At 45.1% G+C, this 26,447-nt stretch overlaps 1 protein-coding gene and 2 pseudogenes across 1 annotated transcript in view; 1 reads left to right on the top strand and 2 right to left on the bottom strand.

Annotated features, from left to right (window-relative positions):
- Nucleotides 1–4,934: 4,934 nt before the first annotated feature.
- Nucleotides 4,935–5,053, bottom strand: LOC134896052 (5S ribosomal RNA; annotated as a pseudogene).
- Nucleotides 5,054–6,178: 1,125 nt separating this feature from the next.
- On the top strand, nt 6,179–6,297 carry LOC134896051 (5S ribosomal RNA; annotated as a pseudogene).
- A 2,268-nt stretch (nt 6,298–8,565) lies between these two features.
- The window catches only part of HTRA1 (HtrA serine peptidase 1), a 65,629-nt gene continuing 47,747 nt past the window's right edge, over nt 8,566–26,447 (bottom strand). Inside the window, exons 7-10 of the mRNA XM_063961861.1 lie at nt 24,670–24,784; nt 22,724–22,781; nt 15,550–15,645; nt 8,566–9,733 (exon numbers count right to left, since the gene is read on the bottom strand). Coding sequence (XP_063817931.1) covers nt 9,565–9,733; nt 15,550–15,645; nt 22,724–22,781; nt 24,670–24,784 — 438 coding nt within the window. The 3' untranslated portion in view covers nt 8,566–9,564. The remainder of the gene's footprint in view (nt 9,734–15,549; nt 15,646–22,723; nt 22,782–24,669; nt 24,785–26,447) is intronic.

Raw genomic sequence — 26,447 nt, 5'->3', positions numbered from 1 at the left:
AGGACCATACCAGGTCTTATTGACTAGCACTGAGGATCCGGTAGAGGTCATAGACCAAAAGATGGACGATATTCTCCAACTAAAGTGGGAATTTCGTCGAAAACACAATCTCACCCTTGCTGCTGTAGGTAATGAGCTGACTGGTTGGGTGTCATGGTTGAACCCGCGAAATTGGTTCTCCGGTTTAGGAGATTGGGCTCAAGGAGTCATAATGGATGTTGGAAAGTTTCTACTATGTATCTTGGGTGTCGTTATATCGATTGGATTGATATTTAGATGCGGGCAGGCTTTAATGAGGTGCAAACAAAGTACAAAAGTGATGAGCTTGAGGAGTGAGGAAACTGTAATTAACCTGGATTTGATTTATGACCCAATGATAGAAACCAGAATGTGATGAAAATGCGATTATACGGTCCGTTTCTTTCACCTGTTTTTCTGCTTTTCTCCCAGATACAAAGACCCCCTTGGACGAGGAAGCTGACGAGACGAGATGTATACAGACAACGGATTGACCAAAGAAGAAGATTTGACAACTTTAAATATGGACACTTGATGAACTTTGCCATGGATCCCCAGTTTCCCTAGTATTTTTAAACTCACGCTAGCCCACCATTTTTGTAAATCTGATGGCACTGACAAAGCTTGTTGCTCATGCCTAAGGAGCAAAACAGCGCAAAGAAGACGACTCTCAACAGATACCGAAAACAACTTCGACGACAGATGTACATTTCCCTGACATAGAATATCATTGCATTTTTCGTAAGTGTTCTTTATCTTCATCTCTACAACCCTCAGGTAACGACACACATAGACGATAGGGAATACAGGCACAGATATCAGCAACCACATACCTCCCCCATTCATGTATCATCAACTAAAATGTGCTCCCCATTTTGTTCAAAATCCGAAATGAGCTCGGTAAAGTTTGACAGCCCATCCACAGACCTGTGCCACAGGATAAGAAGGAATTCAAATGTATACTTCGCAATACCTCGAAGCTTGATTTACAACACGTACGGCACGATGATACATGACCCCCCAAACATGGACTCATACACACATGCTTCTGCTATCTCACTAGGTCATACCCTCTTCACACCTTCTCCTCTCTCCTCCCCTACCCAACCATGGAAATCAATTAACCCCTGACTTACATTTTTCTCCTTAAATGTTTTGTGGCAGTTATTATTGACTGCCAAAGGGTGGACTGTCAAAGTCAGAAAAATGTCTCAATGCACGTTGCCATATTTGCACCGCACACTGGTCCGCGCTGCGCGTGCATGCGCTCTCCCGTGGATTCGCATACCCGCAATAACGTGCACTCGCAGGCGCGGTATGCGTATTTACGGTAGAGTTTATGTAGTCGTAGCGTGCGACTCATTCGTTACAAATGTTCACAATTAATGTAGTTTATAGATCATGGTCCCTTTGATAGATTCTGAAAGTTTGGTTAAAATACAATGTCCCAGAGCTGAGGAATCCCTCTTTATATCGTACGAAGGGTCTAACAGGAATCATACAGCAGTGTTTGGTACCCATCGGAAGAGTATTTAATTAGCAATATTCCGGTGTTGGTTTGGAGCGTATTAATCGCTCGTGCGAATAGTTATGGACATAAGAAGTTTATGTCCATTTCTATTAATTACACATACTCGGGTATGCGGCGGGAAACCCAGTTTCCCACCCACCTGAGCTGTTGGAAATCGTCACAGCCCACCTGTATGAATCACCCTATGACCTTTTGTTATGATACAGGGCCGAATTCCTTCGGCCAATGGACAATGGGATTGTAGGACCAGGAGATTGCATTGTGTGTGGGGCATAAATAGGCAGGCCGACCACATCCAGCACTCACTCTCTCATCAACGGTTATCTGCTGATAGCCGGGAGCTGGATATCGAGGCGCAGGCGATCATACCCTTTGTGCGTAAGTTTCTCTCCGTAATCATTGTCTTTCTGTGAGCCAATTTCTCTCATCTAATTTCTCTCATCTCATCTCTCTCTCTCTCTCTCTCTCTCTGTTCTGTTCTCTCATATCTCCCCTAGACTAGGCTAGTATTGTATTGTATTAGATAGTATTGTATTGTATTTCTTTTAGGTCAGAGTAGTATTGTCCTTTTGTATTTATTGTTTAGTTCTGTGGTTAGGAAGTCTCTGTTATATTGTAGTGTATCATTTGTACTGTTATCCCCTTTTACAAGTATATTAGATATAATACAGTTAATAGGCCTTGGAACCTAAACCAGTATCTGTGTATTTCCTATAGTGTTAAGTGTTCACTTGAGCGTCGGTGACGCTCAAGCAGCTTTGTAGTTAGTCAGGTTACACAAGGTTGCACTTACACCCTGTACTCACATTAAGGTATTCAGTGTATTTCATTGGTATAAGGTTTTATCATAAAGGTATAGTGTTGTGAGCGTCTGCATCGCTGGTGACCTCCTCGTGGTCTCGAGCGTAAGCTACGCCATAGCGAATCATTACCCTAGACATAACCAATAACGTGTCCTGTGATCGCTGGGCCGTGAGCGAACGTGACGCTTGAGCGTCTCGCCTACGGCTGAGCGATCGCTACGCAGATAGCGTACCATTACGGTACTTCTTAAGTAAACAGCGTACAGTGTTCTTAGCTTCATAAAGGGTTGTTTATATGACAAAGGAATTTAGCATTGTCAAGTGATAAAATGGAGAGTAAAAAAGTACCAGCCAATCAGCTACTGCCATTTTTCAAACACAGCCTGTGACATGACAGTTAGGAGCTGATTGACTGGCACTTTTTCTTTCTCCATTTTATTACTCTCCAAGTGATGATGCATCTAGCCCAAAATGTGCTACGTTGTTCCTGCAATGTGCCGGTGTTACCAGCGTTCAGACGCACTTCAGCTAGGATCTCAATTAACTGAAGTTAATAGAGAAGTTATATTGGTACACTCACTTTTATATTTGTTCCTTCCACAGAAACACAGTGAGCTGTATTAAAAAATGTGGTAGATAAACAACAGTAAGAAGCTGACTAACTGCTTTGGGCAACTTCTCCAGTTTATCTATCTTCCATGATTGATACATCTCCCCCAGTGAAGGAGGATGTTGTCAACTGCCTTCATTTTTATAAAGAACTAAGAAGGTTATTCAGAGTTGTTAGCAAGCCAAAAAAGTTAGCAATTGGGCAAAACCATGTTACACTGCAGGTAGAGTAGATGTAACATGTGCAGAGAGAGTTAGATTTGGGGTGGGTTATACTGTTTCTGTGCAGGGTAAATACTGGCTGCTTTATTTTTACACTGCAATTGAGATTTCAGTTTGAACACCCCCCACCCAAATCTAACTCTCTCTGCACATGTTACATCTGCTCCTCCTGCAGTACAGCATAATTTTGCCCATTAGTGTACTTTTTTGGTTTGCTAACAACTCTGAATAAACCCATAAATCAGCTTATCTTTCCCACGCAATGGGGGTAATTCAGAGATGGACGCAGGCACGCAGGCGCTCACAGCGGGCGCGTCCATTTGATCTGAGCACGCACACTGACTGCAGTGTGCAACCTTGCACATTGTGGCCGCATCCAGGAAGGATTGCTGCCGCAGTGTGATTGACAGCGGCAGCCGTCGGAGGGGTGTTGTCGCATCGTTGAGGGGGGGCGGGACGTACCGAACAGGGGAGTGTTAGGACCCTTTTCGGTGCGGCTGCATCACGTCACGTGCAGTCGCTCCGAAAAAAAATGCCAGCTGACCGTCTAAAAGCACAGCCAGGCTGCACTGCCAGTGGTCAACCCTAGATCCGATGCATTCGCAATTAGATTGTGGATGCATTGGGAGGCGGCCCCACACATGCTGGGCGGCCTTGCCCTGTACTGGGCGGCCCTCAGCATTTGCAGAGATGAACGCAGATCTGGCTGCGTATTCAGCCATCTGCGCTCATCTCTGAATAACCCCCTGTATTCAGACTGTTTTGTTCAGCAATATGAAGGTTCCTGTATTTGGCCACTAGGTGGAGCTGTTTGTCTGCATATCTAGTGTAGGCAACCTGTTGCAACCAGCTGCTGTGAAAATAAAAATTTTAACCGACTGCCATAATATGATGGGACTTGTAGTCCAACTCCACAGGATGTTCATGTCTGCTCTAAATTTGTAATTCTACTTATAATATACAGTACCTAGTCATTTTGCTATGTTGAACTGAGAAAAAGTTGGTTGGGTGCCGCACAGGACTAAAATATTCTTTTGACAGGGGCTCTTAATGAAATTTGTCCCTTGTGACCAACAGTACATTTACATCAAAGATGCCTGTGAATGGTATTCAAGGAATTTGTTGTGGTTGGTGGTGCACCCAGAGTCAATGATACTGTATTGTTTATAGAGAAAAAGAGAGACTCTGTGTTGGGGCACGCTTAATAAAACTTAACTTTTAATTTGGAATATGATAAAATATAGTACCTTGACAAACACACACATATATATCTATACACCTATAGTCCTAAAAGAGAAGGACAAAAATTAAGGGAGATTCTGAATCTCTCTCTACTATTCTCATGAAAATCTAAAATTTGATTTTAATAAAGTAATGGATGAGATGATAGTGACACCTAAGATGAAAATATCGAAATTGATTTCAACATAAGAAGAAAAAAACAACAAAGTTTCTGATAGGAATCACAATGGCATAGGATGTGACCACAGTTTGTAGTAAATTTTTAGATATAGGTATATTAACCAATGCCAAATGTGATAAATTTATCCTGGTATCCTAATAGAGGTAAATTGCCAATTCTAGCTTTCACGTCAGTAATAAGCGTATAAGGTAATATATGTAAATTCAGATAATGATATATTTAACAAGTCTGTAATCAGACACTTAAGAGAGGGAAAAAAAAGGGGTGAAATTCAGTAGGGTCAAAGGTTGCTCCAACACTTCTGCTTTTCACACTTGGATACAGGTATCAATTACTGCACCCGATATTCCCTAGTAGTCTCCCACCTAGGTACTATTCAGGCTCCTCACTGCTTAGCTTCCAAGATCAGGCGAGATTGGGCGTAGCCAGAGAGATATGGCAGTAATATTACCTAGATTGTGAATGAGAGAGTGTATGGTTATTGGCACATACCAAGAGAGCACTTCTATTTTAATGAGTGCTGAATGAGTGAGGTATAGGAAACATTTAAGCACAAGGCCCGCCTCCTGTTGTTCGCCGCACTATATATGAATAGTGGACGAAGGGGCGGGTTGCCTGTGCTTATAGGAAAAAAAGTGAGAGGGATGAAATTACACAGGTATCTTAAAGTTTTCTTTGATATTCAAAGATTCAAAGTAGGGATCATAAGATCATATGTTATCCTAGGTGATAATTTGTATCTCTTGGAGTACCTGAGGTAAGTTTTGAAAATATATGAGGAGAACTGAATTACCAATATTGTAATATATTACTTGTTTATCACACTGATCGTCATTTAGTAAAAGAGAATGAAAAAGTTGACAAGAAAGAATAATTAAGCAATTTTACCTGTTGGTAGATCAAAGATTAAATATCAAATCTCAAATTTTCAAAATTTAACATAAATGATACGATACCAGGTAAGGTGGTGGGCTGTGTGCAGTGAACAAGCCACCTCAGGTGAAACGGCCGTCTGTGTTAAGTGGTGCTGAACAGTGCACGGTTCAGCCCACCACCTTACCTGGTATCGTATCATTTATGTTAAATTTTGAAAATTTGAGATTTGATATTTAATCTTTGATCTACCAACAGGTAAAATTGCTTAATTATTCTTTCTTGTCAACTTTTTCATTCTCTTTTACTAAATGACGATCAGTGTGATAAACAAGTAATATATTACAATATTGGTAATTCAGTTCTCCTCATATATTTTCAAAACTTACCTCAGGTACTCCAAGAGATACAAATTATCACCTAGGATAACATATGATCTTATGATCCCTACTTTGAATCTTTGAATATCAAAGAAAACTTTAAGATACCTGTGTAATTTCATCCCTCTCACTTTTTTTCCTATAAGCACAGGCAACCCGCCCCTTCGTCCACTATTCATATATAGTGCGGCGAACAACAGGAGGCGGGCCTTGTGCTTAAATGTTTCCTATACCTCACTCATTCAGCACTCATTAAAATAGAAGTGCTCTCTTGGTATGTGCCAATAACCATACACTCTCTCATTCACAATCTAGGTAATATTACTGCCATATCTCTCTGGCTACGCCCAATCTCGCCTGATCTTGGAAGCTAAGCAGTGAGGAGCCTGAATAGTACCTAGGTGGGAGACTACTAGGGAATATCGGGTGCAGTAATTGATACCTGTATCCAAGTGTGAAAAGCAGAAGTGTTGGAGCAACCTTTGACCCTACTGAATTTCACCCCTTTTTTTTCCCTCTCTTAAGTGTCTGATTACAGACTTGTTAAATATATCATTATCTGAATTTACATATATTACCTTATACGCTTATTACTGACGTGAAAGCTAGAATTGGCAATTTACCTCTATTAGGATACCAGGATAAATTTATCACATTTGGCATTGGTTAATATACCTATATCTAAAAATTTACTACAAACTGTGGTCACATCCTATGCCATTGTGATTCCTATCAGAAACTTTGTTGTTTTTTTCTTCTTATGTTGAAATCAATTTCGATATTTTCATCTTAGGTGTCACTATCATCTCATCCATTACTTTATTAAAATCAAATTTTAGATTTTCATGAGAATAGTAGAGAGAGATTCAGAATCTCCCTTAATTTTTGTCCTTCTCTTTTAGGACTATAGGTGTATAGATATATATGTGTGTGTTTGTCAAGGTACTATATTTTATCATATTCCAAATTAAAAGTTAAGTGCTATGTTGAACTGACCAGAAAAGGCACCATTCTGGATTACACTAGATTTGTATGTTATTTCTGAGTTTATCAGACTTTGCAGTGTAAAGAATCCAAAGCTTCCTCCAAAACACAATATATGGGCCTCTATCAACAACAGGAACCTTGTGCCAGCTGCATATCAGTAACTGCTTTCTTCCAACAGTAAGACAAATACAGCTCAGGCCAATTTCCCATGTGAAAACCACAGTTTATATGGACATTTACCAGGGAATTGGCAAGTCTGCTGGATATAGTGCTCCTTGTCCACATGTACTGCCGTACACACAAATGTTTAGTAGTGATCAGAGGGCCTAATTCAGACCTGTTCGCAGGGCTACAAACAGGCACACTGACATGCGGTGGGACGCCCAGCACAGGGCTAGTCCGCCCCATATATGTCAGTGCCCCCCCCCCCCCCCCCCACCCCGCAGAAGTACAAAAGCATTGCACAGCGGCGATGCTTATGCACTTCAGGAGTAGCTCCCGGCCAGCGTAGCTTTTGCGTGCTGGCCGGGAGCTACTCGTCGCTGCCCGGGTCGCAGCAGCTGCGTGTTACTTCACGCAGCCGCTGCGGCCCACCCCCCGCATGGTCCGGCCACGCCTGCATTGGCCGGACTGCGCCCACAAAACGGCGGCCAAACACCGTCGTGCCGCCCCCTCCCGCCTCTGCCTGTCAGTCAGACAGAGGCGATCACTAGGCAATGACTGCCGTCGGCTGTCAGCCATGCGCTGGCGCACTGCGGCACCGGCGCACTTCTGACCTGATCGCTGCAATGAACGACAGCGTGCGTTCAGGTCAGAATGACCCCCAGAGTCGGATAATGGGCAGATTGCTGCTGGACAAGCATTTCACCCCTTCTTATGCATTAAAATGGTGGAATTTTGTTAAAGCAATGATCACTAAATTCAGTGGGCCTGTTTATACACAAATCCAATGATCTGCATACATCCAGGGCCCACATCAGAAATTGTGGGGCCTGAGACTGCCAGAATAGGCAGGGCTCCCTTCACTGCGCTGATCCTGGGAGGCCGCAGGACATCGGGTGATGCCGCTAGGCACAACCGGAATGATTGATCCTAATTGGCTCCCGATTGGCTACCGGCCAGTTTTAAATACGAAATGCCAATGGCACTGTCCCTCTATAGCTGCCTGCAGTGGCGCCAATCCACACCGCTGCCATCTGGGCCCCCTCACAGTTCAGGCACGGTACTCGTGTCCCAGCAGTCCCCCCCCCCCCTTGATGGCGGCCCTGTGTATATCTACGAATGAGGGTGAACTGTGTGTGCACAGGACTCATTCTACACTTTTGTAGAACGGGTCCTGCGTGATTACATGCGGTGTCCCCTAAATTGCAGCCTGATTGACAAGTTCCTGGATTTTGGGGGCAGGGTCTGTGTCTTTAGTTGCAGATGTCCTGGCCTTGGCTGAGCAGCTCTGGTGGTTATTCTGAGTAATCTTCTCAATGTTAATCCGATGTTGCATCATGCGACACAGCACACAGATCGCAGATGCTTGCTGGAGGCTTCTTTTTACTACAGATGCCTCCTGCTGTATTAGCATTATTACACATTGCTGCTGTATTCAAACATGCAGCACCCTGCGTTCATCATCCATCTCTGAATTAGGCCCAATAAACAGATGGATTTATAAGTTTACAGACCTCTAGAAGACAGAACCAATATTAAAGAAGAGATTACAATCAGTTTAGTATGTAAATTCACCTTTAGTACAAGAAAGAAACAATAGCCACTCCGGGTGACCTTTCAGATCTAGGGATCCAAAAACACAAATTCAACATACAGTGTAAGCAGATATTTTATGGGCTGAACCAGCATGAATGGGAATGAAACCTATTAATTCACTCAAAAATTCTTAGCAAATGTATAGGCTGAACTTTCACAGATACTAGTACAGGCCACAAAATGCGTCAAGCCCAAATCTACCGTTTGTTCAACTTTGATAGGACAATCTGATAAACCTTAAAAGCAGTGGGTTTGGAACCTAAGTGGGCCCTCCTTTATGGACATATAGGCAGGAACGGGAGAATCATGTTGGAGTTTGTGTGGATCAGGGTGGGGCTTCTTTTGTCCCATTTTTGCATATCTGAATGTTGGGAGGTATGTGGTATGCACAGATACACCTGCCTAGGGCATTTTGCAAGCTGGCAATAATAATCTTTTAGTTAGCCCAATGGACCAGTGTACAATACCGGCAGCAATAGTTAATTATAACTGATTACTGGTCCATTAATTGGTCACTTGATGTGGGTTTTTGTCATGTGGTAAAATCTGAATCTGAAAGTGTATGCGAGTGATTTTGAACTTGACTCTTTTTCTAAACAAAACGAGTTGAAAAGTAAATTAAATACAAATGACATACAGATTACAAAACAATGCAAAACATCTGACAATAAATGTAAATATATCGCCTAGATCACCACGTTGGAACGTCAGATCTTTATTTTAGCATTCCTTCTACTGCTCCACCAGTAAAGACACAGGAACCAACACGATATTTGGGGGAAGGGCACATACTGGTGTTGCAGGTGCAGAAACAGAAGGTTCAGTATTCAAAAGCTAAAGGGGGTCTCATGGGTGGGGGTCACTAATACACAGTGCTTAAACACAATGTCCTCTCACTGACAGTGTCATCTTGTGGATCTGTATATTGGAAGACCTATGAAACCAGCTCATTTCTCCCGTTTAAAAATCTATTTCTTTTGGCGTCACTGTGATGGCGATATCCTCATTCCCACGACGTACCACCATACGCAAAGATCCTTCCTGTTTAATAGCTTCACTGACATCATTGCTAGATGTTACCGTCTGACTCCCAATACTGATGATCACATCACTTTCCTTCAGTCCGGCCCTGAGACACAAACCAAAGATGAAATTATATTAAGCAAAGAGTTCACAGTTCAGGAAAATATAGCTAGAAAACACTATAGGTTATCATAAATATCACGGACACACCATCGGGCAGCTGAACACTCTCTCAAAAACTGTGAACTTGATGGCTGTATTATCTTATCTGTCTATAACAACTTTTTGTCTATATAAAGACATAATTGCATGTATGCAGGGCCGTTGAGAGCCACGCCGGGCCTCGGTAAAGACCTGGGCAGTGGCTTAATAAGTGGGCGTGACTATGCCCTTTAGTATAAAAATATGTGAATAATAAAATAATTGCGGGGTCGCTTGGTGGCCCCGCATGTTCCTCAAGGGAGGGGGGAGGGCACCATTTTAAAACAAGTGGGCACCAATTTAACATGGGGGGGGGAGGCACCCGCTTCCTACCTTACTTGATCTGGAAGCAGGTCCCTTCTTCACAGCCAACTCCGCTGGCCACTAGAGAGCAAAAACTTTCTATGCTTTCTATGTGCGGCGCCAGGTGGATGGCACCTTCACCAGCCAGCTAAAGTACAGGTATCCTAATGGGACGGTTAGCGGGACATGCCCCTCTAGGTGCCCGGGCCCGGGTAATTTGTACCTGCTTTCCCTGCCTCTCAGCGCCACTGCATGTATGTATGTATGTTAGTATGTATGTATGTTGAGTGGCATTTATGAAAACTGGTGCAACGCATATGTTAGGTACAGTACTAAAAGAATTGGTGGGTCGGGTACTATTAACAGTATAACCACACACCTAACCTGATGTGGCCACTCCCCCTCAGTGCGCACTGCTGCAAGCTACAAAACACACTTCCACAGCATCGGGGCTCAATAGTGTTCTTAACGGCCATGGACATTGCAGGGTATACTGTATCTACTATTTTAAATCAATTTAAAAAGCTTTGGTGGCCTGGCTTCATTCTCACTGTTACTTATGACTAATCTGGTTTAGCAACTTTCACTATTTCAGCCAAGTTTTTGGTTTACCCAATAATTAGAGAAAGACTCAGTGGTGCCACATGTCCCAAAGAAAGACAGGTGTCAAAGTTCAGTTTCTGATACTCTGATTGGTGGATATCACTAGCCATTCACCAATTAGATGACTTATGGTGCTGTGAGTGGTGGTTAACACAAGCCATTCACTAATAAGTGTGTCAGGGTACCCAGTAGATGAGCCCTGCAAGAAAGACGTGTTACAGAAGAGTGAATCAAACTGTTGGGGTCTGCACTGTAAAGCCATCAGGGTTTTGAGGGTCTGCAGAGTAAAGTCAGTTGACATCAGGGGCAGGACTGGTAGAGATCAAGTGCAGCCCATAGCCACATATACTGGTCCCATAGCTTGCCACCATAGTCTCACACACTGCCCCATAGCCACGCACACTGGCCCCATAGCCACGCACACTGGCCCCATAGCCACGCACACTGGCCCCATAGCCACACACACTGGCCCCATATGCCACACACACTGGCCCCATAGTCATACACAGTGCCTAATAGCCACACACTGACCCCACAGCTACACACACTGCACTATAATCTGATCACATAGACACACACACACACTAACATAGCCTGCTCCCATAGCCACAGACACTTATTCATAGCCTGCCCCCATAGCCACAGACACTGCTTCATAGCCTGCCCCCATAGCCACAGACACTACCTCATAGCCTGCCCCCATAGCCACAGACACTGCTTCATAGCCTGCCCCCATAGCCACAGACACTGCTTCATAGCCTGCCCCCCTTAGCACAGACACTGCTTCATAGCCTGCCCCCCTTAGCCACAGACACTGCTTCATAGCCTGCCCCCATAGCCACAGACACTGCTTCATAGCCTGCCCCCATAGCCACAGACACTTCTCCATCGCCTGCCCCAGCAGCCTCACACACAGCTGGGAGGATTCTACCTGCAGCCTAAGCCCACAATAAGTAACTACAGAGGAGGAGGCGGGTCACGCAGGGAGTTGTAGAGGGCGGCTGGTGAAGCAATGACAGTGGCGTCACTGGCACAGTGTCTCAGCCAGAACCTGGCCAGAGAGAACAGTAGTAGTTCACCTTGTATTTTTGGTTAAAAGATCATTGTATTAGGGCCAATCATACTTTTTCTGTAACTAGCAGACATTTCTGAGAAGAACATTAGTTATGCTTCCATCAAACAGAAGCATGGAACGCCATGACATTTTTTAGAGAGTCAGCACTAGAGATGAGCGCCTGAAATTTTTCGGGTTTTGTGTTTTGGTTTTGGGTTCGGTTCCGCGGCCGTGTTTTGGGTTCGACCGCGTTTTGGCAAAACCTCACCGAATTTTTTTTGTCGGATTCGGGTGTGTTTTGGATTCGGGTGTTTTTTTCAAAAAACCCTAAAAAACAGCTTAAATCATAGAATTTGGGGGTCATTTTGATCCCATATTATTATTAACCTCAAATACCATAATTTCCACTCATTTTCAGTCTATTCTGAATACCTCACAATATTATTTTTAGTCCTAAAATTTGCACCGAGGTCGCTGGATGACTAAGCTAAGCGACCCTAGTGGCCGACACAAACACCTGGCCCATCTAGGAGTGGCACTGCAGTGTCACGCAGGATGGCCCTTCCAAAAAATACTCCCCAAACAGCACATGACGCAAAGAAAAAAAGAGGCGCAAGCTCTTCCCGTCCAGTGTTGGGAAGGTCAGGCATCGCAACCGACACAATTGGACTCTCCTTTGGGATTTGTGATTTCGAAGAACGCACAGTTCTTTGCTGTGCTTTTGCCGCAAGTCTTGTCTTTTTTCTAGCGAGAGGATGAGTGCTTCCACCCTCATGTGAAGCTGAACCACTAGCCATGAACATAGGCCAGGGCCTCAGCCGTTCCTTGCCACTCCGTGTGGTAAATGGCATATTGGCAAGTTTACGCTTCTCCTCCGACAATTTTATTTTAGGTTTTGGAGTCCTTTTTTTACTGATATTTGGTGTTTTGGATTTGACATGCTCTGTACTATGACATTGGGCATCGGCCTTGGCAGACGACGTTGCTGGCATTTCATCGTCTCGGCCATGACTAGTGGCAGCAGCTTCAGCACGAGGTGGAAGTGGATCTTGATCTTTCCCTAATTTTGGAACCTCAACATTTTTGTTCTCCATATTTTAATAGGCACAACTAAAAGGCACCTCAGGTAAACAATGGAGATGGATGGATACTAGTATACAATTATGGACGGACTGCCGAGTGCCGACACAGAGGTAGCCACAGCCGTGAACTACCGTACTGTACTGTGTCTGCTGCTAATATAGACTGGTTGATAAAGAGATGTCGTAGTATGTACGTATAAAGAAGAAAGAAAAAAAAACCACGGTTAGGTGGTATACAATTATGGACGGACTGCCGAGTGCCGACACAGAGGTAGCCACAGCCGTGAACTACCGTACTGTACTGTGTCTGCTGCTAATATAGACTGGTTGATAAAGAGATGTCGTAGTATGTATGTATAAAGAAGAAAGAAAAAAAAACCACGGTTAGGTGGTATACAATTATGGACGGACTGCCGAGTGCCGACACAGAGGTAGCCACAGCCGTGAACTACCGTACTGTACTGTGTCTGCTGCTAATATAGACTGGTTGATAAAGAGATGTCGTAGTATGTACGTATAAAGAAGAAAGAAAAAAAAACCACGGTTAGGTGGTATACAATTATGGACGGACTGCCGAGTGCCGACACAGAGGTATCCACAGCCGTGAACTACCGTACTGTACTGTGTCTGCTGCTAATATAGACTGGTTGATAAAGAGATGTCGTAGTATGTACGTATAAAGAAGAAAGAAAAAAAAAACACGGTTAGGTGGTATACAATTATGGACGGACTGCCGAGTGCCGACACAGAGGTAGCCACAGCCGTGAACTACCGTACTGTACTGTGTCTGCTGCTAATATAGACTGGTTGATAAAGAGATGTCGTAGTATGTATGTATAAAGAAGAAAGAAAAAAAAACCACGGTTAGGTGGTATACAATTATGGACGGACTGCCGAGTGCCGACACAGAGGTAGCCACAGCCGTGAACTACCGTACTGTACTGTGTCTGCTGCTAATATAGACTGGTTGATAAAGAGATGTCGTAGTATGTACGTATAAAGAAGAAAGAAAAAAAAACCACGGTTAGGTGGTATACAATTATGGACGGACTGCCGAGTGCCGACACAGAGGTAGCCACAGCCGTGAACTACCGTACTGTACTGTGTCTGCTGCTAATATAGACTGGTTGATAAAGAGATGTCGTAGTATGTATGTATAAAGAAGAAAGAAAAAAAAACCACGGTTAGGTGGTATACAATTATGGACGGACTGCCGAGTGCCGACACAGAGGTAGCCACAGCCGTGAACTACCGTACTGTACTGTGTCTGCTGCTAATATAGACTGGTTGATAAAGAGATGTCGTAGTATGTATGTATAAAGAAGAAAGAAAAAAAAACCACGGTTAGGTGGTATACAATTATGGACGGACTGCCGAGTGCCGACACAGAGGTAGCTACAGCCGTGAACTACCGTACTGTGTCTGCTGCGACTGGATGATAAATAATGATATAAAAAATATATATATATCACTACTGCAGCCGGACAGGTATATATATTATATAATGACGGACCTGCTGGACACTGTCTGTCAGCAGAATGAGTTTTTTATAGAATAAAAAAAAAAAAACACCACACAAGTGAAGTCACACGACGAGTGTTTAACTTTTTCAGGCAATCACAATATAGTATACTACTAACTATACTGGTGGTCAGTGTGGTCAGGTCACTGGTCAGTCACACTGGCAGTGGCACTCCTGCAGCAAAAGTGTGCACTGTTTAATTTTAATATAATATGTACTCCTGGCTCCTGCTATAACCTATAACTGGCACTGCAGTGCTCCCCAGTCTCCCCCACAATTATAAGCTGTGTGAGCTGAGCACAGTCAGATATATAATATATACATAGATGATGCAGCACACTGGGCTGAGCAGTGCACACAGATATGGTATGTGACTGTCTTGTACTCCTGGCTCCTGCTATAACCTATAACTGGCACTGCAGTGCTCCCCAGTCTCCCCCACAATTATAAGCTGTGTGAGCTGAGCACAGTCAGATATATAATATATACATAGATGATGCAGCACACTGGGCTGAGCAGTGCACACAGATATGGTATGTGACTGAGTCACTGTGTGTATCGTTTTTTTCAGGCAGAGAACGGATATATTAAATAAAACTGCACTGTCTGGTGGTCACTGTGGTCAGTCACTAGTAAACTCTGCACTCTCTTCTACAGTACTCCTAAACTCCAGTAAATCAGGTCAATCTCTCTCTCTCTCTCTCTCTCCTAATCTAAATCACTGTACTCCCTAACAGCTGCTCCCCGTCCCCAATCCTCCCCACAATTATAACTAAGTCACTCAGTCTTTACTCTTTTCTACTATAACGGAGAGGACGCCAGCCACGTCCTCTCCCTATCAATCTCAATGCACGTGTGAAAATGGCGGCGACGCGCGGCTCCTTATATAGAATCCGAGTCTCGCGATAGAATCCGAGCCTCGCGAGAATCCGACAGCGTCATGATGACGTTCGGGCGCGCTCGGGTTAACCGAGCAAGGCGGGAAGATCCGAGTCGCTCGGACCCGTGAAAAAAAACATGAAGTTCGTGCGGGTTCGGATTCAGAGAAACCGAACCCGCTCATCTCTAGTCAGCACTGGCCAAAACTAATTGATCAGCTGATTAAATGGTTGTCTCCGGAGTTTGTACGAATCAGGTGAACTTTAACCTCCACTTACTCTTCTGCCGGTGTATCTGGAATAACTTCTACTATGTAAGCTCCGGAGTTCACATCAGGGAAATCCTTCAGCTGCTCTCTGAGTTCCTTCACTTTGCTGTAATGAAAAGACAATTATAGTTGTACAGTCTTGGGTAGTGAAAAGAATAACAATTTAATCTGTCCAAAGAATGCTGTCCCGGAACTGGGCTTGCTTTTTTAAACATTTTATTGCAAAGTCTAATCTGGACTTTCTATTTTTGAGGCTTATGAAAGGTTTGCAACGTGTGGTGAACCCTCTGTATTTGCTCTCGTGAAATCTTCTCCTAATGACTTGGATAATGATATGCATACCCCCTTCAGTGTGTTCTTCATTTGGCTGGATGTCGTGAAGGGATTTATCTTTACCGTGGAAAGAATTCTGCGATCAACCACCAACATTGTCTTCTGTGAACGTTCTGGCCTTTTAGTGTTTCTGAGCTCACCAGTACTTTTTTAATTAGAATGTGCAAACTGTTGATTTGGCCTTGACTCCTAAGATTCCCGCTACCTCTCTGATGGACATTTTTGTTTTTGCAGCCTAATGATAAACTCTTTCACTAAGCTACTTTAACCGCATGTTGTGGGTTCACATCAACAGTTCCAAATTCAAATGCCAGACTTGAAATCAATCCCGGACCTTTTGACTGCTTATTTGCTAAAGAAATATCGAAGGAATAGCCCAGACCAGTCCATGATACAGTTTTTATGTCAACTTTTAGTCGCCTGATCACCCCATCTATACCCTATGGTTACTGCTGATCAGACGTGAATACCGTTTCGGCAGCTTGTGAAGGGACGGGGCTAACCGCACCATTTAGCCTCACCCCCCCCCCCCCCCCCCCACACCAGCGAATCACGGATATTTTTCTCATCTGTGAATGACATCACAATTTGGCCCCAGTCCCCCAAAGTAGCCTTCTGCGTCTCCTCTCCTGGCTTCTCCCGGACAGGAGACTAAAAGGGTAGGAAAGTATGGAGTATGGTAAAGTCCGGGGAGGAGTAGTTTATGTACCAGAGTCCATCCAATGTTTGACCTGATGTGCAGGGTAGCTGGTGTATTTGCCCACTCTGAACTAACAATACCCCATGACGGCACCTATTTTTATCCTTTTTTACCCTTGCTTTAAAACTTGGCTACACCACCAGTTGCTTTATAGTTACAGGAGGGTATGTACAAGCCAGTAAATTTAAATAGGATTTTAATACCTACTGGTAAATCCTTTTCTCTTAGTCCGTAGAGGATGCTGGGGTCACATCAAGAACCATGGGGTATAGACGGGATCCGCAGAAGACATGGGCACTTTAAGACTTTCAAAGGGGTGTGAACTGGCTCCTCCCTCTATGCCCCTCCTCCAGACTCCAGTTATAGGAACTGTGCCCAGGGAGGCGGACATTTCAAGGAAAAGGATTTATTGTTAAACTAGGGTGAGATACATACCAGCTCACACCTCAAGCACGCCGTACAACATGGCATTTAACATAACGCAAATCAACGGCATGAACAACGTCAGCAACAGGCTGACTAAACGTAACACAACCTGTGTTAAAAACGCAACAAACTGCAGATACAGTACGCACTGGGACGGGCGCCCAGCATCCTCTACGGACTAAGAGAAAAGGATTTACCGGTAGGTATTAAAATCCTATTGTCTCATGCGTCCTAGAGGATGCTGGGGTCACATCAAGAACCATGGGGTTATACCAAAGCTCTAGAACGGGCGGGAGAGTGCGGATGACTCTGCAGCACCGACTGACCAAACATGAGGTCCTCATCAGCCAGGGTATCAAACTTGTAGAACTTCGCAAAGGTGTTTGAAACCGACCAAGTAGCCGCTCGTCAAAGTTGTAATGCCGAGACCCCCCGGGCAGCCGCCCAGGACGAGCCCACCTTTCTGCTAGAATGGGCCTTCACCGATTTCGGTAACGGCAATCCAGCCATAAAATGAGCATGCTGAATCGTATGACAGATCCAGCGCGCAATAGTCTGCTTGGAAGCAGGAGCCCCAATTTTGTTGTGAGCGTACAGGACAAACAGAGCCTCCGTTTCCCTAAACTGAGCCGTTCTGGCGACATAAATTTTCAAAGCTCTTACTACATCGAGAAATTTGGATTCCAGCAAGGCACCACAATAGGTTGGTTCAAGTGGAACGACGAAACCACTTTCGGCAGAAACTGCTGACGAGTCCTCAACTCTGCCCTATCTTCATGGAAGATCAAATAAGGGCTCTTGTGAGACAAGGCCGCTAATTCAGACACACGCCTTGCGGATGCCAAGGCCAACAGCATGACCACTTTCCAAGTGAGGAATTTCAACTCTACCTTCTGTAAAGGTTCAAACCAGTGAGATTGAAGGAATTGCAACACCATGTTAAGATCCCACGGTGCCACAGGGGGCACAAAGGGAGGTTGGATGTGCAACACGCCTTTCACGAAAGTCTGAACTTCTGGAAGGGAGGCCAATTGTCTTTGGAAGAAAACCGATTTAAGCTGAAATTTTTACTTTAATTGAGCCCAACTTTAGGCCCGCGTCCACACCGGCTTGTAGAAAATGGAGAAAACGTCCTAACTGAAATTCTTCCGTAGAAGCCTTCTTGGATTCACACTAAGACACGTATTTCCTCCAAATACGGTGGTAATGTTTAGACGTTACTCCTTTCCTGGCCTGAATAAGAGTGGGGATGACTTCCTTGGGAATACCCTTTCGGGCTAGGATCTGGCGTTCAACCTCCAAGCCGTCAAACAAAGTCGCGGTAAGTCTTGGAACACGCACGGCCCCTGCTGTAACAGATCCTCCCTCAGAGGAAGAGGCCAGGGATCTCCTATGAGTAATTCCTGAAGATCTGGATACCAAGCCCTCCTTGGCCAGTCTGGAACAATGAGGATCGCTTGAACCTTTGTTCTTCTTATGATCTTTATCACTTTTGGAACGAGTGGAAGCGGAGGAAACACGTACACCGACTGAAACACCCACGGTGTCACTAGGGCGTCCACTGCTATTACTTGAGGGTCTCTCGACCTGGAACAATATCTCTGAAGTTTCTTGTTGAGGCGAGACGCCATCATGTCTATTTGAGGAATTCCCCAAAGACTTGTCACTTCTGTAAAGACCTCTTGATGAAGACCCCACTCTCCTGGATGGAGATCGTGTCTGCTTAGGAAGTCTGCTTCCCAGTTGTCCACTCCTGGAATGAAGATCGCTGACAGAGCGCTTGTATGCCTTTCCGCCCAACGGAGAACCTTTGTGGCCGCTCTGCTCTTTGTTCCGCCCTGGCGGTTTATGTACGCTACTGCTATGTTGTCCGACTGAATCAAGACGGACCGATTGCGAAGAAGATGTTCCGCTTGCAGAAGGCCATTGTGAATGGCCCTTAACTCCAGAAGGTTTATGTGTAGACACATTTCCTGGCTTGACCATCTTCCATGGAAGCTTTCCCCCTGTGTGACTGCTCCCCAGCCTCGGAGACTCACATCCGTGGTCACTAAGATCCAGTCCTGGATCCCGAACCTGCGTCCCTCTAGGAGGTGAGAGCTGTGCAGCCACCACAGGAGTGAGATTCTGGTCTTGGAAGACAGGGTTATCCTTCGGTGCATGTGTAGATGGGACCCGGACCACTTGTCCAACAGGTCCCACTGAAACACTCTGGCATGGAATCTGCCAAACTGAATGGCCTCGTAGGATGCCACCATCTTCCCCAGCAACCGAGTGCATTGATGGATCAATACTCTTGCTGGTTTCAGAATTTGTTTGACCAGGTTCTGATTTCCAGAGCCTTTTCCACTGGAAGAAAAACTCTCTGTAATTCTGTGTCCAGAATCATTCCCAAAAACGACAGCCGTCTCGTCGGAACCAACTGTGATTTTGGCAAGTTTAGGAGCCAACCATGTTGCTGCAGAATTGTCAGGGAGAGCGTAATGTTCTGCAGTAATTGTTCCCTGGATCTCACCTTTATCAGGAGATCGTCCAAGTACTGGATAATTGTGACTCCTTTCTTGCGCAGGAGAACCATCATTTCGGCCATTACTTTGGTGAAAACCCTCGGAGCCGTGGACAGACCAAACGGCAACGTCTGAAATTGGTAATGACAATCCTGAACTGCAAACCTCAGGTAAGCCTGAAGTGGAGGATAAATGGGAACATGTAAGTAGGCATCCTTTATGTCTACCGACACCATAAAATCCCCCTCCTCCAGACTGGAGATCACTGCCCAGAGAGATTCCATCTTGAATTTGAAGTTTTTTGTATTGCGGCGCATACGACCTCCCTGTCCGGAAGAGAAGCTGGTAAGACCGATTTGAAAAATCGGTGTAAGACCGATTTGAAAAATCGGTGAGGGGGGAACGTCTTGAAACTCCAGTTTGTACCCCTGAGACACTATTTCTAAAACCCATGGGTCCAGGGCCGAACGAGCCCAGAACTGACTGAAGAGCTTGAGACGTGCCCCCACCGGTGCGGACTCCCGCAGAGGAGCCCCAGCGTCATGCGGTGGATTTGACAGAAGCCGGGGAGGACTTCTGCTCGTGGGAATCGGCCACAGCCGGTGATCGTTTACCTTTACCCTTTCCTCTAGTAGCAAGGAAGGAAGATCCTCGGCCTTTTCTGTATTTATTGGGCCGAAAGGACTGCATCTGATAGTGGTGTGCTTTCTTTTGTGGTGCAGGCACATAAGGTAAAAATGATGACTTACCCGCGGTAGCCGTAGATACCAAATCAGCGAGGCCGTCACCAAACAATACACCACCTTTATACGGTAGAGACTCCATAGCTTTCTTAGAGTCAGCATCTGCATTCCATTGATGAATCCACAATGCTCTCCTAGCTGAGACCGCCATGGCATTGGCCCTTGATCCCAAGAGGCCAATATCCCTCGCAGCTTCCTTTAGGTAGACTGCAGCGTCCTTGATATAACCTAGTGTCAAAAGAATGCTATCCCTATCCAGGGTATCTATTTCAGATGACAAGTTATCTGCCCATTTTTCGATAGCACTACTCACCCACGCAGATGCAATGGCTGGTCTGAGTAGCGTACCCGTTGTGACATAAATGGATTTCAATGTATTTTCCTGCCTACGATCCGCAGGATCCTTTAGGGCTGCCGTGTCAGGGGACGGAAGAGCCACCTTTTTGGACAGCCGTGATAGAGCTTTGTCCACAATGTGGGGTGCCTCCCATTTTTCCCTATCCCCAGAGGGAAACGGATACGCCACTGGAATCCTTTTGGGAATCTGAAACTTTTTGTCAGGATTTTCCCAAACCTTTTCACAAAGCGAGTTCAGTTCATGAGAGGGAGGAATCGTTACCTCAGGTTTCTTTCCTTTATACATACAGACCCTAGTAACAGGAACAGTAGGGTCCTCAGTGATATGCTCTTTGATAGTTTGGATCTAATCTGGCATCACTATAGTCAACACTTGAGTCAGTAAAACGAGAAAGTATGATCCTGCTAAATTGGGCGCCACCTAGTATTGTGCTACCATCACACAAGAAAATCAAATGGAAATATACATTCCTTATAGATGCTCCATAAATCTTTTCCATCCACATCGGATATTTCATATCATCCTCTCCACATGTGGGAAAAAACATAAAACTTTCATGTGCAGTACAATATGTTTAATAACAATACACACAAATATGACAACATAAATAGCTCTGGTGTTCCACAGTGGTGTCCCTGGAGGACTGAACAATTACCAGATACGGTGGAGAACTGATGGTAAACAGTTCTCAATGACAGTTCTTATTACTTATCCGAAGGAGGTCCACCCGGGTAGGCAAACTCCGGAAAGATAGTCAATCTGGCTCCCGCTCAGCACCTCCAGGACAGCTCTGGGTACCTAGGATCTCCAACACAATAAACGAACGCGTTTCAAACCTCTTAATTTGGGTCTTTCTCAAGGCAGTGTCCCAAGCCTGGTTCTGAGACTCAGAATTATCCAATCTCTTATTTATCAAAGCGACAATAGCATTCAGAGCACTCAAAACATTCACCCAATCAGGTGACGGCGGTGCCGACAGGGTCACTCCCACAGCCGTTTGTGTCCCTAACATAGTCTCCTCCTGGGAAGAGCCCTCCGCCTCAGACATGCCGACACACGTGCACCCAACACACGCAGACACACTGGGCCTATAGGGGACAGACCCACAGTAAAGCTTGTCAGGGAGACACAGAGGGAGTTATTGCCAGCTCACATCCCAGCGCCCAATCCAGTCTGAAACACCACAGAAAATGCCCCAGACCTGCAGCGCTTTTATAATTTACAAACAATGCACCAAAATAACTGTGCCCCCCCCCCCCCCCCCCCCGTTTTTCACCCTGATTCTTATGCACCAGTGTGAGGAAGGACCAGCGTCTATGCAGCCCTGTGTAGAGAAATGGCGCCGGGCTGTGTACTGCGAGGGCTAAGCTCCGCCCCCATAATGGCGCGCTTCAAACCCGCTGTTTTTAAATACATTTTTATACTGGCGGGGGCCTGAACAGTGCACTGGCACTATGTCCGCTCTTGCCAGTTAGTTACAGAGGTTAGATATGCTGCCCCCCCCCCCCCCCCGTGCCCTTCACCCTGTAGTGCCGCTGTGTAGTGGGAGCATGACGCGCAGCGTGCGATCGCTGTGCGGTACCTCAAAGCCGTCACTGAAGTCTTCTTTTCTTCTTCTACTTACCTGTCTTCTGACTTCTGGCTCTGCAAGGGGGGGTGACGGCCGGCTTTGGGAATGAGCACCTAGGTGTACCTAGTGATCAAACCCTCAGGAGCTAATGGTGTCATATAGCCAAAGAAGCAGAGCCTTGAAACTCACAGAAGTAGGTCTGACTTCTCTCCCCTAAGTCCCACGAAGCAGGGAGACTGTTGCCAGCAGGTCTCCCTGAAAATAAAAAACCTAACAAAGTCTTTTCAGAGAAACTCAGTAGAGCTCCTCAGAGTGCATCCAGTCTGCCAGGGCACAGATTCTAAACTGGAGTCTGGAGGAGGGGCATAGAGGGAGGAGCCAGTTCAAACCCCTTTGAAAGTCTTAAAGTGCCCATGTCTCCTGCGGATCCCGTCGATACCCCATGGTTCTTGATGTGACCCCAGCATCCTCTAGGACGTATGAGAAAATAATCTATACTGTATGCGAACAATCTCCTTTAATCATAATGACAAATTATAGTTCTCACCCTGGAGTAAGTGACAGCATCCTAATTCCCAAGTACCTCTTCTTCTTAATTGCCTGACCTGCAAACATAGTTGGCAAAGTACAGTCAGACAAGCAACATACACATAAACAGAGCACTGAATACTGAAGAGGGGAAAGAATAATATGGTTTGAAATGTAAAAAAAAATGTTTAGAATCAGTCCTCAGTGTGTCACTGTTTCTGGAAATATCCATGTAGAGGGTTAACCAATGCCTGTCACTGTGAGATACCAGATCTATAAAACTAAACAGATCTATAGCTCAATGTCTGTGCACATGAACATCAAAACAACCCTGATGTTACTATAGAGGTCACAGCAATCGCCCTTCTGCTAAATGTAAAGAAATTCCAGGGGGAGCCTGGTCCATGACTGTGCCCTGTCACCGGCAACTGTTGTAGCCAGGTGCTTATACATTGCATCTGCACAAAGTTCCAATCTGGGTGAAATATCTGTGTGCTCTATGGGGGTCATTCAGATCTGATCACTGTTGTGCATTATCGCACAGTGGGCGATCAGATCCAAGCTGCGCATGCGTATGCACTGCACTGCGCTGGCGCATCGCATGGCTGCAACATGCATCGGCGCCCTGCAACGGGATGGTGCGAAGAATCTATTCGCACGGGCTTTCGCAAGGAGATTGACAGGAAGAGGCCGTTTGTGGGTGGCAACTGACCGTTTTCAGGGAGTGTCCGGGAAAACGCAGGCGGGCTCAGGGAGGGTGTCTGACGTCAGCTCCGGCCCCGATCATCAGGATTCTATCGCACAGGAAGAGTAAGTCCTGGGCTGCGCAGAGACTGCACAAAATCAGTTTCCACAGCTCTGCTACACATGTGATCGCACACCTGCACAGCTAAAATACACTCCCTCCGTAGGCGGCGACTATCTGATCACATGGCTGCAAAAGTCGCTGCCCAGTGATCAAATCTGAATGACCCCCTATGAGAAAATAAATAGGTGCAAGAGGTTAGCATGTGGGATTTTTTGGGGTATGAAACGTTATTCCAGCGGTTGGGATGCCGGCTGTCAATATCCCGATAGCAGCATCCCGCCCGCTAGAATGCCGGCAGCGGGGTGAGCCCATGTCCCCTTGTGGGCTCGCTGCGCTTGCCGCACTGCAGGGTCGGTGGCTTGCTGTGCTCGTCACAGGATCTATTCCCACTCTATGGGTATCGTGGACAACCACGAGTGGGAACAGCCCTGGTGTGCCGGGATTCTGGCTGGCGGCATTGTCGGCTGCCTGGATCCCGACAGTCGGCATTTTAACTACATTCTGGATTTTTTGGGTGGGGATCTTGCACCTGGTCCCCAAGTGGCCATGTGATGCACTGTCTTCTTTACCCAATTAATTGGTGAATATTTTTGTTACAAAACTTTATTATACATTGTAATTCTTTATGATTTAATTATGTTTATAATGTCTATTTAAAATCTTATTTAACAGACAACAGGCATGGTCTAGCGCCACCCTGTGGGCAAGTGCAGCACACCTTTTCAGTATCTCATATGAATGTGCCAGTTAAGTGGTTAGGTTAGCACAACACAGGGTGAATTTATTATGAAACTAGTTAATTCTACAAAGTTGACCAGCCAATGTTCTGTGTATATACTACAGTATAACTGATCAAAATCCTACATATCAGTGGAAAAACAGGTCAATTAGTAATCCCAAAGCTGTGTGTGGGGTCATCATTTATGCAGGATTGGGTGTTTGTGCAGCGCAGAGCTTTATCCAGCGGTTTGGCAGCAGTCAAATGACTAGGTCACAACCTGGGTGTGCTACTTCATGGCTCTGTGCTGTTACATTCATTTTCCTTCAAACGTCACTCTGTAAGTTGTGTGCTGGCATTACCTACAAGTGTTTTTTATCAGTGATGGCGTTTATTCACTACAAGCCTGCAAATGACAGAACAGAAACTACAAAGTTACCTGCGGACTGCCTGCTGTGTGACTCTGCAAGGAACTTGCGGACTTTATCTGATGGAATAGCAAAGGAGATGCCAGCGGTAACTTTCAGTGTGTTTATTCCAATCACCTCACCGTCCTGTGATAAACAAACAGAAATACTATCCTGCATGGCTGATTTTTTTAAGTCTTATTTTTCCAGAAAGCAAGCCTTAACATGAATGCTACAGTGTCCAACCCAAAAACAAAATAGTTTTTTGGGTACATAAAATCGTGCCTTCCATATCATACTTGCTCAGTTTATGTTTCCTTTTGTGCGTTTGCATGTATTACTATTTTTATTTATTTTTACTTTGCCTCTAATACAAATGTGTCCCCCTACATCCTTGTTGCATCACGTTAAACAGCCCTTCTAGTCGCGCCATGACGTGGCGTGACTCGGTAGCTCAGAGCGTCTTTATGTACAACTTTTTTATTTAAATGCGTCTAAATACGTTGCATCACTATGAGACTAGGACGCACAAGCAGCTTATGCTGACTAAAATGATATGCGGCATGCCTAGATTCTGTGTGCGACTGCGGCTGTAGCTGCATATGAAATGCTACGGTACAGTGTCATTGGCTTTTTTCATAGAAAACACTAACAAAGCATTACGTATGCAGATACAAATGCACAGAGAATATAGGGCCTTATTCAGGTTATCAAACCAAAAAAGGACACTAATGGGCAAAACCAAGTACAACGCGGGGGGGGGGGGGGGGGGGCAGATGTAACATGTGCAGAGAGTAGATTTGGGTGGGGTGTGATCAAACTGAAATCTAAATTGCAGTATAAAAATAAAGCAGCCAGTATTTACTCTGCACAGAAACAAAATAACCCGCCCAAATCTATAGCCCTTTAGTGTGCTTTTTTGGTTTGCTAAAAAAGCTGAATAACCCGCATAGGTTTGTCACATATCATTTTAATCAGCATAAGCTGCTTGTGCTTTCTATTCGCAACACTATGCCAATAAGACACATTTTAATCAAAAAAAGGACGCCAGACATTAGCAGAGCTGCCCGGGAACTGTTGGCCCACTCACGCGGTCTCCTGCTGCATGGCGTATTGAGGCAAGATGTATGAGGACATATCTGTAGCTACTTGTGATTGCAAATGTTTAATTGCACCCTATCGATCACAATGACATGTAAAACACTGTACAGTACATACAGTATTTCAAAAATGCAGGAAAACCTTTGAAAGGATGACATATCCCATAAGGGGAGATACATGTACATAACTTAGGATCTTATCCAGCCTATTCGTCCACAACTGTAATGCACCATACTGTAAATGCAGTATATTCTTTGTAGTTCTAATACAGCTAATACAGACAAAAGCACATAAAAATGCACAAACCCACAAACACCTCACAATGCTAAAAGCCTCTAATATATACGGTCAAATAAAATGCTTGTCATATCGACAATTTGCCTGACACCCCTCAGATATCATGGGCATACACTGTACAATATCTCGAGACCACGCCATATCTGGGGTCCTCCACTGGGGCGGGATACATCAAAGCTAAAACTACAGCCAAGCCTACGGAAAACAAGTTTTCGGAGGTTTGGCCGCTTTACTCATATGCATCAAGCTCCGGAATGCAATACATTCAGGAGCTAGGATGCAGTGGGCAATGCCAGCTGTAGATAGTGTTATAGAGGCCTATGGGCTTCTTTTCATGTTTCCCCTTGAGAGGGATCTAATCAGATCCCTCCCAGCAACACCCCACAGCACATGCGTCACTCGACACGTACAA

The sequence above is a fragment of the Pseudophryne corroboree genome, chromosome 3 (genome assembly GCF_028390025.1).
Source record: "Pseudophryne corroboree isolate aPseCor3 chromosome 3, aPseCor3.hap2, whole genome shotgun sequence".
NCBI classification, from domain to species: Eukaryota; Metazoa; Chordata; class Amphibia; order Anura; family Myobatrachidae; genus Pseudophryne; species Pseudophryne corroboree.
Note: the sequence above shows the minus strand (reverse complement) of the source record. Positions and strands in the feature narration are given on the sequence as shown.